Raw genomic sequence first — 12,474 nt, forward strand, 5'->3', positions numbered from 1 at the left:
GAAGATGTGTCATTATCTTGCCGTACAAAATATTTTGTTATCAAAAGGTACACTCATAGAAATTGTTCGTTGGCATTACTCGGTAAGTTGATGTAAGTCGTTGTGTCAACTTTCCGAGTAATGCCAACGCGTACAATTTTGAGTAACGCTGACTCGATATCATTATGTTGGTCGCACTCATTTGCACTTACTTTATTGAGTTGTTACAACTCAGAAAATGAAACTAGGTTAGCATAATTTTCTAGAGGTGTGCTATAGTATACAAAATTTTGTACTGATTACAAAAATAAATATTTGAATACTGCTAATTGTGCAGAAAATGATCCAATTACGTGAATTAAGTAACAAAGTACCAAATTGGAATGACTCAAAACAATAAGTACCAGTAACTTAATATGAACGAGTTACATCAACTTACATGTTGAGTTACAATAACTCAACTAATTGGTTCTTTGAACCTTGTTTATTTTTCTAAGTTCCCTGAACTTGAATTCAGATGTTGGGATTACTTAAAAAGTTGACGCAACGACTTACATCAACTTTTTAAGTAATGCTAACAAAGTTGATTAGTTGACGGAACTTTTTGAGCCTTTTCAGCATTTTTTAAGTTCGGATAACTAAAATGAATTTTGTTTTGGCAACTTTTACACTATTTTTAGTTATCCAAACTTACTCCTTTTAGATTGCGCCAACAAGGCGAACAAGACATTTCTATGAGTGTATATCATGCGTTACAGGCGATGAAAAGAAAGAAGCGATATAGAGCCCTGGTACGAGGACTCCACGAAGCAAATCGGCAAGTGCGATGTTAACGAGATAAAAGTTAGTTATTGTCTTCATTCGAGAAAGCTTTGCCACCATGTAAATAAAGGCTAGGTTGCTGAGACCTCCAACCACCATGATGATTGGAATTACAAAGGTACATGTGAGTATATCGGTTGATGTATGGAGCCAGTCTAACGCGGCATTGTCGTCTGGTATAGGAATGGTATTCCAGATCATACAAGTGGTGTCATTAGAATTGTTCATCGTGATGGCGTAGACGATCGGATTTTGAGTCTGGACGAAACAGATCCGGCTCTTACTCGGAATCGATTTTATAATAACAGCAATTCGGACTGAATCTCGATCAGTTAGATGACGACGATCTAATTGGTTTGAGTCCAGATCCGCAGCTTGATATAAAATATCAAGTTCTAAATAAGTCGTAAAGTAGTAGCGCGAGTCTCCTTGACGACAATCTGGATCAGCTAAATGAAGAGTGTGTACTATACTGGATCAGCTTGACGAACGTGATTCTATGTTTGATTCTGGATCAACTTGATGAATATCCACGCATAGATTTTAGATCAACCATTTGAACACTACTGAAAATCACGCAATCTTCAATCGCAAATCGCGAGTTACGTTTCCATCTGTCATGAGCTGTATTGACATATTCACTTAGAAATGTGATCACCCGGGGTCTCCTTTTTGATGGTATACGGGTATGTGCCCCGGTTTTGGAGTGCATTTTCAAAAATGTGGGTGTGGCTATGCCCTAATGTGGAAATGTTTGGTGCATTTCAGCAGAGACAAATGCGCCTAAAGTACTAAATTGGGCACATTTTGCTAATTACCCTGCCAAAAGCACGCTTTTATCAATTTGGTGCTTTGTGAAAAATAAGTATATTGATGGATTGTAACATTTACCTCTAAATAGGTATAAAGCAAGCCGCATGGCACGTCTCCTTACAAATGTGTTTCTTTTTTGATCAAAAGAAAAGAAGACCATGCAGACGTGACGCGTAGCAAAAGCGTCGGAGCCCATGGGTAAGGAGCAGGTCGTGGCCCTTATAACATCTCCCTTCTAAGCCCTATATCCCTAACCCATATAGCTCTAAGTCCATCTTGAAGCCCCTAAATCGTCGGGGCTTCTGGACTTTCGTTCACCCTGTCCACCCGCTTGCTACGCCCCTATAGGGAACCATTTGATTGACGAAGTTGCAATAGTAGAGTGCCCTCTCCAAGAATGGTATGCTATTGCTGAAGTGTATCAACTGATGTGGCGTCACACCTCGCAAGTTATGAGCTGTCACGCAGTGACTGACAAGAGCAAACGGTGGAAACATTGAAATTTAAACAGACGAAGATGCTTACGCATCATACACTGGAACATGGAAACATTCAAACATTACAACTAGCGCACGAGATCAAATTAATGATGCTTAATCGTTATTCTTAATATATCAATATACAGGGGAAAGAAGAATTACGCATCGCACACTAGCACATGAATTTACAAATGGAAACATAACATGCATAGGCAGATATACCAGAGAAAAAACTCCGGACATACCTGCCTGTGCGGGGACTTGAACCCCAGACCTCTCGCTTGTCGGGCGAGCGCTCTAACCACTGAGCTACACAGACTGTCCCTGATAAACAGGACTCAGGTCTGGTTGAAATTTAGTTTGCGCGCAAAGTGTGAAATTATTTTCACACCATTTTTATGCTAAATGAAGGTGAATTTTAGTATTTACCAGGCTGTTAATGTTAATCCAAATTGTCTGCCACAATTCTAGAATTGCGACAGTGTTTGCTGTCTCAATTTTGGAATTTTGTCAGTTCAAGTTTTTGACAGGCTGCATCAAAACCTGGAATTGCGACAGAGAGCGCTGTCGATATCTGACTGTACCAGGCTTGTCAATATACAGTATACGATATTAGTTGAGATAATTAATGAGATAGCTTTTGACTGGATTCAGGATCCCGTCTTTTATTTAATTATAATTTTAATTGGTATTATGATTCATCTCTTTGCTACATTCATTAATCGCAGTTTTGCGCGATTCGCCAAAATCCAAATTTCGATATGTACGTCGGGGAATAATAATTTCCATTACTTTTTGGTGGAAATGAAAGATCAGCTAAAACATAGTCAAAAGCACGCATTAACTCAATTTGTTCAAAATTTTCGATTAGTCACTCTACCGAATATTCATAACGATATGTCAGGAAGCTGGTCAGGATGACGGATCTGTAAGTCTTTTGCAAAAACACTAAACCACTTTTTCCCGTTGTTTTGTTCCTCAAATATTGAACACAAATAGTGTTTCAGTTATTTTGAACGCATACAATAGTCAAAATTGAGTCCACGGCAAGTGTCCTCTTACAGCTGGGTAACTGAAGTCTCCGTAACTGCTGCATGACTGTGATCATCGCCTTTTTGTTTTCTGAAGAACACTCCTAATACCTCACGAAAACCTTGTCTGTAAAAGGAACTGCTGAATGCATAAATGAAACTATTAACAGCAGAATTCAAGAAGAGGCCTCCTCGACCAATGGTGGTGATGGTATCAGCTTGGCCTTTGGTCAGAATACCTGTCCCCCTGATTCCTTCTATAAAGGCGTTGATATTTTTCAATCTGTACGGCGTCTGTGTAATAAAAAAGATGATACCATTGATAACTAGAGCGCGTGCAACCTGGTTACGAATTTGTGTCGTCTGCGCATCCTTTCCACTTTCACTAGCAATAGATCGTGATGATAAAGCATGCAAGATAAAAGCGTAAAATATGGTATTTGCGATGAGCGCCACAATAAATGATCCTGACTCAAGCATTTCTGGAAAAATAGTGTAGAATTCACGAACCTTTCCTGTGCCCATCGCCAGACATGCACGTAAAGTTCGAGGTAGAGGATCGTATTTTGGATCATCAGGCCACTGAAGACAGAATATGAGAGGATTGCCTTTCCCTGGTGCACCTATAGCTGCGATACACAGCGCCAGTATCCATACCCCGATAACCAATTTAACAGTGCGTTTTTTATTTTGAACTTTCAAATGAAGTAGCGGTTTACACACAGCAAGATATCGCTCAAATGAAACCAGAGTCACGTGTCCAATTGACGCTAAATATCCAAAATAAGACAAAAGGAATGCGGAATAACAAAATATTTTGTTATCAAAAGGTATATCATGCGTTATAGGAGATGAAAAGAAAGAAGCAATATAGAGCCCTGGTACGAGGACTCCAAGAAGCAAATCGGCAAGTGCGATGTTTACGAGATAAAAGTTAGTTATTGTCTTCATTCGAGAAAGCTTTGCCACCATGTAAATAAAGGCTAAGTTGCTGAGACCTCCAACCACCATGATGATTGGGATCACAAAGGTACATGTGAGTATATCGGTTGATGTATGGAGCCAGTCTAACGCGGCATTGTCATCTGGTATAGGAATGGTATTCCAGATCGTGCAGGTGGTGTCACTGGAATTGTTCATCGTGATAGCGATTGGACTTTGAGTCTGAATATGGACGAAACAGATCCGGCACCTACTCGGAATCGGATTTTACAATAACAACAATTCAGGCTAGTTGAATCTGAATCAGTTAGATGAAGACGATCTAATTGGTTTGACTCTAGATCCGCAGTATCAGCTAAATGAAGACAATTTTGGTCTGTGGTCATATGGATTAGCTTGACGAAGGTGATTCTATGTTTGATTCTTGATCAGCTAAATGAAGACAATTTTGGTATGTGCTCATATGGATCAGCTTGACGAAGTTGATTCTATGTTTGATTCTGGATCAGCTTGATGAATATCCACGCATAGAGTTTAGATCAATCAATTGAACACTTGTGAAAGTCAGGCAATCTTCAATCTTCAATCACTAGTTACATTTCCATCTGTCATGAGATGTATTGAAAAACTATGATGCGTAGTGCGTTTTATAAGATGACGATACGGTAGATACGGATAATAATGTTGCCAGCTAAATTAATTCATTTCCCTTATATTCATAGCCGTATAGTGTAATTGAATAATTTAATAGTGCTTACAATAGTCATCAAGTAGCCAAGACATTGATAATCAAATAAAGCTCATTCATAATATTTTAAACTGAGATGCTCATTTACAAGGTACTGATGTTGGCGAAAGGATTGATTAAATATGACTTGCTTAATTGAATAGTGAACACCCAAGTATAGACGATAAATATTTGATAGATATCAATATTCTCTAGGAATGTGATAAATATTTCATTTAGTGGAAAATTACCATGACTATAATTGATTATTTTTATAAACATTACAGCGTTTATTCGAAGATTAAAAATAGCTGCAAAAAGTTTGCTTTAATAATGCAATTGTTGTTATTGAAGATGTTTTCGTAACACTGCATTGATGTAAGTCATTATACTCATGTTCATATTCATGGTTATACGTAAAACTGGTCTTTCTTATAAGGCCAAAAATGGTTTGAAAAAAAGGTCGGTCGATTACCTTTATTTTTACATTGTAAATAAAATCTCTAACTGTAGTTGCCTTATAATAATGTGTAACTAGCAATATTCCGGGGCAAAATGTGCTACTGTGGTGCTTAAGTAATAAATTTTGGTTAAAAACTTGTAATTTGGGACAAAATATAGACTGGAAACAAGTGTTTCTGGATTTTTAGAAATTAGGGTCGGTGTTCTTTTGTACAGTAAACTTTTTCCCCATTTTTCAAAATTAGGGTCGGCCGGTTGAGGCCAAACATACATGGGGGGGGCTAACTTGTATCAATCTTAGGAATGCAAAACTGACTTATCTTTATATTGACATGAAGATGTGTCATTATCTTGCCGTACTTTCTCATTAATACCCCATTTCTTAAATAAGAGCTTGTCATATATATAGTAATTGTATTAATTATATATTATGATAAAGTCATGTCTTGTGGCTACTACATTCATAGAAATTGTTCGTTGGCATTACTCAGTAAGTTGATGTAAGTCGTTGCGTCAACTTTCCGAGTAATGCCAACGCGTACAATTTTGAGTAACGCTGACTCGATATCATTATGTTGGTCGCACTCATTTGCACTTACCTTATTGAGTTGTTACAACTCAGAAAATGAAACTAGGTTAGCATAATTTTCTAGAGGTGTGCTATAGTATACAAAATTTTGCACTGATTACAAAAATAAATATTTGAATACTGCTAAGTGTGCAGAAAATGATCCAATTACGTGAATTAAGTAACAAAGTACCAAATTGGAATAACTCAAAACAATAAGTACCAGTAACTTAATATGAACGAGTTACATCAACTTACCATGCTTACATGTTGAGTTACAATAACTCAACTAATTGGTTCTCTGAACCTTGTTTATTTTTCTAAGCTCCCTGAACTTGAATTCAGAAGTTGGCATTACTTAAAAAGTTTTTAAGTAATGTCAACAAAGTTGATTAGTTGACGGAACTTTTTGAGCTTTTTCAGCATTTTTTAAGTTCGGATAACTATAATGAATTTTGTTTTGGCAACTTTTACACTATTTTTTTTTTTTTTAAACTTACTCATTTTGAATTGCGCCAACATTTCTATGAGTGTACCATTTTTTTTTATTATGGTGGTATTTACCAAGAAATATCGGTATTTGGCACCAAACCCACACGTAAACACTAATTATCAGCATTTCAGGCACTTATCAAAGCAAAATTTGTATGAAACATGATCTTCACCTTTTAAAGACAGTTCTTATTTATTAGATTTCGATGGCATCACAATCTGATTAATTAAGGTACATGTATAAGACAATTTTGTTATCAAAAAATAACTACAAAGTAAATTCCACTTTATTTAATAGTTTTTGACACCAATTTTTTTATTTTTTGTTACAAAACTCACAATATGAAAAAAGAAAAGAAAATTACAGTGAATTCCATCTGTCCAGCAGGGATCACTATCAAGAAGGCATTGTCCTTTTTCTATCATACTCTATAATTTTATATACTCGCCGACGAATATACGATGCAATCAAAGTTCGTTAAACGAACTGACATTTTGCTTGACAAAACCAAGTGAATTTTTACTCACTACAATATTTCGTCCTTCACATCGGAGGACTTCATCAGGTATGACTGATCTGGTCATCTGATCCACTTGAGACTGTTTTCCGGTGTTGCTTAGACTCATTTCCAGTCTTTAAAAGTGGGTCGTAAACGTGGCTTAGGAAGTATGTGCCCTCCTCTCTATTTAAGGTATTGCTCCCCCCCTTCTTCTTATCTCCATGGCTTCGTGAACTACTCTAGACCTTTTGTCATGCCCCCGCCCAAGGATCTTTGACTCATCACAATCTATTACGGGCAATTGCATCTACGAAATTGAATGCCAAAATTGTGATCGGACTTACGTTGGCGAAACATCGCGCATGTTTGGAACTAGAATGGCAGAACACACAGCTGAAGTCAATAAGACCACTAATATAACAAAAAATACACCCGTTCTGAACTTAGCGGGAGCATGACAAAAGGTCTAGAGAAGCCATGGAGATAAGAAGAAGTGGGAGCAAGACCTTAAACAGAGACTTCCTAAGCCACGTTTACGACCCCCGGGGGGCACTTCAATATGAAATGGATATAGGTGTTAGGGCTGGCACTTTCGCACTAAGGGGCATTCGGTGAGAGCAAAATGTAAAAAATATGGGGTCATTGGGTGAGAGCATGATTTTTGGCATTCGGTGAGAGCAAAATGTGAAAAAATATGGGGTCATTGGGTGAGAACATGACCTTTTTTTAAATGGTATCTTTGGGTGAGAGCCGAAAAAGCGCCACAGAAACCTCGAAAAGTGAGTATCTAGTTCTAAATGGCTTCAAATTTCCTTGTTTTTTCAAAATAAGTAACAAAATCCATGATAAATGAAAGTTGCTGTTCAAATTGAACTTGTAAGGGTCTTTGGGTGACAGATCAAATGGAAAAATAGGGGGTCTTCGGGTGACATCGACAGAACATGGACAGAGCATGTGTTCGTAAAAAAATATGGGGTCTTTGGGTGACAGCGATGCTGAAAAGGGGGGTCTTAACAGCCCTACATACGCGTCACCTCCAAAGTTGGAGTGCCCCCCCCCCGGGTTACGACCCACTTGTAAATACTGTAAATGAGTCTAAGCAACACCGGAAACCAGTCTCAAGTGGATCAGATGACCAGATCAGTCATACCTGATGAAGTCCTCCGATGTGAAGGACGAAATATGGTAGTGAGTAAAAATTCACTTGATTTTGTCAAGCATGAATGTCAGTTCGCTTATTTAACCAACAAACCTGCATGGTGAACTTATTCAACAAAGATCGTTATTCAATCTGTTTCTAGTCATTAATCTTCGAACGAATGTTTATGGACAAAAATAGTATTCGTCATCGAATATTGGGTGGCGATAGCATATTCGCCGTCGAATGGTTGATGGCGAATACTGTTTTCGTCAATAATTCATTTAGACGAGACTACAAAGGCTCTTTGCGGACCATTTCCAGAATGATGGACTCTCAACAGGTAAACTGGAAAACTACATACAGGAAAGATCCTTTTTGCATGTTTTAGAGGATCGTTTCTGCCAGCAAAAGTCGACGAAGTGAGTAAAGTTGATCATCAATCCAGATAAATATAAAAATATAATCTCTGCGTAAATCTTCAATAATAATTTTGATGTGATCAAAATAAATAATTTGGATGTTAAACACACATGACTTCTAGCATCATTTTGCTTGATCGTATCATAATATTCCAAATTAAAGTTGTTTTACAGCTCAAAGCCATGTATTTTCTCCATCAATTTCATCAGCGCTCCCAGTGTTGTCCTTTTTGTCAACATCTTTGGATTTAGCTGCTATATCGTCTTTCCTAATTGGTGCCATTCCTTTGTTTTCTTTTCCTTCAAGGATAGAGTGCTTCCCTTTATCTTTAGGTTCAACTATCTGATCTTTCCTTTTCGGTGTCATCCCTTTGTTTTCTTTTCCTTTGAGGAGAGACTGTTCCTCTTTATCCGTAGATTCTATTTTATTAGTGGTCTCCTTCTTTTTACCAGTACCATGGTTACCATGGTTACGCTGTTTGTCATCATCAGTTTCATTGACAGGCTTCTTATTTGCGGCCTTTTTATCAGATTGTTTCTTTTCATCTTCAATCTTCAACTTGGCTTTCTCTTTGTCACGTGATTCACTCTTCACTTCGCTCTTGTTATGACTTTCACTCACGCACCTGAAATCAGACTCGCTTTTATACCCCGATTCGTTTTCAGAGTAGACATTTCCCGCGCTTTTCCGTCTTTTCTCTGCTGACGATGAATAGGCTTTGTCACCGGTGCTTTGTCCGCTTGTTGTGGACCGCTTACGCCAACCTTTCCTGCAAAATATGATTATTTATCATAATTATAAATAATAACAATAACGCTAAGATGGACTTAAAAGGGAATAAATAAATAAGAAGAAGAAAATTGTGCCCAGTATCAACAAAACATCAGGCGGCCGCTGAGCCGGCAGGCCCGACGCCGGTGACTCCCATACGACGACTAAACACTCCAAGTGGACTCCAATATAAGGGCCCCGCAGGGCAAGAAAGCAAGACTAACCTTAATGTAACATTGACCAATAGTAACCTTAATGTAATTTGACATCCCCGAGTATATAAACGTTAAGGCGAAATTATTATTTCCCCTATAGTCAATTTCCCCTTATAGTTCAGTTTTACCCACGTGGATTTTAGTGAAATAATAAAGGAAAACAACAGGAAACATAATCCGAAACAAGAAAAACATTACTTACTTTGACTTAGTACATATACAGTAAAACGGCAGACATAACATAGCCAGCATAAAGATACCTCCGATGACTACACCAGCTATCGTCACTGGAGAAAAACAAAGAAGTAGATTTAGAAAAATAATGTTATTACCGTTAACGAAAAAAAGGAAATTAAGGCAGTTAAGGTGGTACTACACTCCCTGATAAATTCTGTGACGAATTTTGCATTTTTCTCAAAAAAATAACTATACACTGGTAACAAAAGTTATGTATATTTTAGGGGCAAGGAATCCAATTACTTCACTGAAATTTCAGTGATTCAAGACAAGTGGTTCCTTATGTTAAGAAATGAGGTACATTCTAGTGGTACCTCTTTTCTTAATATCATAAATAACGTACCGCTTGTCTTGAGTCACTGAAATTCCAGTGTAGTAACTGGATTCCTTGCCCCTATAATATACATACCAGTGTTATTATTTTTTGTGAAAAATGCGAAAATAGTCACAAATTTATCAAATGGTGTAGTACCACCTTAAAGAATTTAGTCAAACGTGCTAACCAATGCATGGACCGTCACAGTTTGAGAAAACCAGAATGGTTCTTTCCCTGTCGATATGCTTAGACTGTTGGTGCTTTCATGCATTGGATGGTTTCATTAAAAAAAACATGACTGAATAATGATTGCTGTTGCATGCTGATAATCTAACATTTCTTCACGTTCTATTCCTCACAGTTCCCTCTAACTTTTTAATCCACTCGCGTCGACAATTTCAGCCTTCAGCCCATTTAAAAAGAAAATATATATATATATACTGGACCATTTCAATATACATGCAGGATGTTTGAAGATATGTTTTGAACACTTACTTGCGTCAAAGCCATCCAGAAGTGACTCCGATTCCTCAGTTGTTGTGTTGAAGGTTGTCAGATACTCATCTGTTACCAATGTTGTCATCGGAGAATTGGACGGCATCGGAATACCTAAATAAATGAAAGCCAGTATACTGTTATGATATTATTAGCTATGTGAGGGGTATGCTTTAATATCAGGTTCGTAGATCTAATTTAATGAAATTACTAGAATCCTTCCGCAAGCTTCATGGTACCTTTACAGAGGCTCAGGAAGAGTTTTGTTCACGCTGTAGGAGCGATGATATAACAGGATTAACTACCATAGCAATAGGTTAAAACAATTTTTGAATATATCGCCCTGCACTACAAGCAGGTTGCACTCATCCCCTGTGTATATCTGCAATCATAGATTGAATACAATACCGCTCTTTTCAAAGATTTTAATCTTACAGGTGCGAGTGATCAGCATGCATGATATGAATATGCTATAGAATTGCGATCCCTGTTCTTTGACATCTATGGTTCAACGCAGAGGTGCCGCGTGAACGTATTAGTGCATTGCGATATGTTCAAAAAATGTTTTTTAACTTATTGCTATGATAGTTAATCTTGTTATACATCATCACTTCTACATCGAATAATCCCACTTGGACCCATATCTCATATGCACAGTTTATTCCTTACATAACCTGTGTCTTGAATAGCTATTGTAGCCCACCAACCCTGTGGTTAAGAGGCTAGGAAATAATTCCTGATATCTCATACCTTCGTTTGTATGTCTTTTTCTAATCCTGCTCCACATGACAAGGACTATTTAGCCCATTAAATCTTGCAATGTGACAGTGGCAACCATTCATTCTTTAGCTTTTTTCCTCTTACAATTGGCTGAAAAACATCACAATGATTCAAATAGCTTTACTGATTGGAGAGTACGGTCAGTACAATTGTTTACTTAGTGTAAGGTTGAGGGTATTTTCAGACATCTGATTCACTGCCAAATGAAACTTAGTCCCTATTCTTAAACATGATATTAGTGTTAAGAAACCAGTAACTTCCATCCATGCTTCATAGAATTTGAATACATATAGACTAATACTATACTCTTAATGCAACTTAGAACCTTTTTTGTCCCATATGCAGCACTCTAAGCAATGTTTCAGCAAACTTTCTAATTCATTAATTCAGGGACTCATAACAAAGTTGAGAAAAATGAAAAGGGGTGTTAACCCTTTTTGGTTTAAAAAAGCATTTTCTTGGCTAAAGACCCTTTTTCTGTTCTACTTAGAACCCTTTGTGTTCTTTCTGAATGATTCCTTCAAGGTTCCTCAAGCTTAAGGTTCTACAAAGAACCATTTTGTTTGCTAAATAACTTTTTGGGTTCTACAAAGAACCTCATTGGTTTTCCACGAGCATGACGAGCAACTTGATCACCGGATCTGACATTAGACAGCAGTAAAGAAGGCCAGAAAGACGGTGGAAAGGAATTGTAGCCAGACTGAAGCAAGCAATTTCATTTCGCGTGTATATCCGGTGCAAGGAAAGATTACGCTATTGTTGTACTATAGGTTTGAGGTATTTCAATGTAACACATCATGAGCTCCAACGATTATTGTAATTTTTCTGGACACATCAATTATTTCTTCTTGGATAAAAGAAGATATAGCATGAATGTTATGGCACCAAAATCCGTAGGCCCTATACAATGCCAACCGTGTGAATGGTATGGATGCTACCAGGACCACATGTTAACTTGAACCATATTTAAACGCACTAAACCTTTAGTATTGCTGCTGCGGAACGAACAAAAGTACGTATTGAAACCGAATGAAAGCAAATTACACAACGGCATTTATTTTCTTAGTTAAACATTATAACTTACGTATAGTATCTGAAGACTCCATGAAAATGGTTCAGGTATTTTCACTTTGCTTCAAGAAAATGGAATCACTTTCAGGAGTCTACATATTGGCAGGCCTTCCCACTGCATCTAAAGTTAGACAATCGTCGACCAAATCCGGTTTTCATTATTTATTTCCTATTTGCAGTTATTTTTGTATATACCAATGGAGTTTATCCTAA

The 12,474-nt window shown here is 37.4% G+C and overlaps 2 protein-coding genes across 2 annotated transcripts; both read right to left on the reverse strand.

Annotated features, from left to right (window-relative positions):
- Positions 1 to 3,151: 3,151 nt before the first annotated feature.
- On the reverse strand, positions 3,152 to 4,264 carry LOC140152271 (kappa-type opioid receptor-like). Its single transcript, XM_072174575.1, has one exon. It carries the CDS (start codon positions 4,262 to 4,264, stop codon positions 3,152 to 3,154), a length of 1,113 nt encoding a protein of 370 aa, XP_072030676.1.
- Positions 4,265 to 6,592: 2,328 nt separating this feature from the next.
- LOC140153343 (uncharacterized) lies at positions 6,593 to 12,474 on the reverse strand. Its single transcript, XM_072176068.1, has 4 exons — positions 12,275 to 12,474; positions 10,411 to 10,524; positions 9,565 to 9,649; positions 6,593 to 9,145 (listed from the first exon to the last, which is right to left on the reverse strand). Exons 1-4 carry the CDS (start codon positions 12,294 to 12,296, stop codon positions 8,551 to 8,553), a joined length of 816 nt encoding a protein of 271 aa, XP_072032169.1. The 5' UTR covers positions 12,297 to 12,474; the 3' UTR covers positions 6,593 to 8,550.

This window comes from Amphiura filiformis, chromosome 5 (assembly GCF_039555335.1).
Source record: "Amphiura filiformis chromosome 5, Afil_fr2py, whole genome shotgun sequence".
Lineage (NCBI taxonomy): Eukaryota > Metazoa > Echinodermata > Ophiuroidea > Amphilepidida > Amphiuridae > Amphiura > Amphiura filiformis.

What these genes read in the sequence shown, in the direction of transcription:
- LOC140152271 (XM_072174575.1), bottom strand. Translation starts at nt 4,264, where the DNA reads ATGAACAATTCCAGTGACACCACCTGCACGATCTGGAATACCATTCCT.
- LOC140153343 (XM_072176068.1), bottom strand. Translation starts at nt 12,296, where the DNA reads ATGGAGTCTTCAGATACTATAC. An exon ending in GGAGTCTTCAGATACTATAC is followed by an intron (nt 10,525 to 12,274) that starts GTAAGTTATAAT and finishes TCATTTATTTAG; the next exon opens with GTATTCCGATGCCGTCCAAT. An exon ending in TGTATATGTACTAAGTCAAA is followed by an intron (nt 9,146 to 9,564) that starts GTAAGTAATGTT and finishes CATATTTTGCAG; the next exon opens with GAAAGGTTGGCGTAAGCGGT.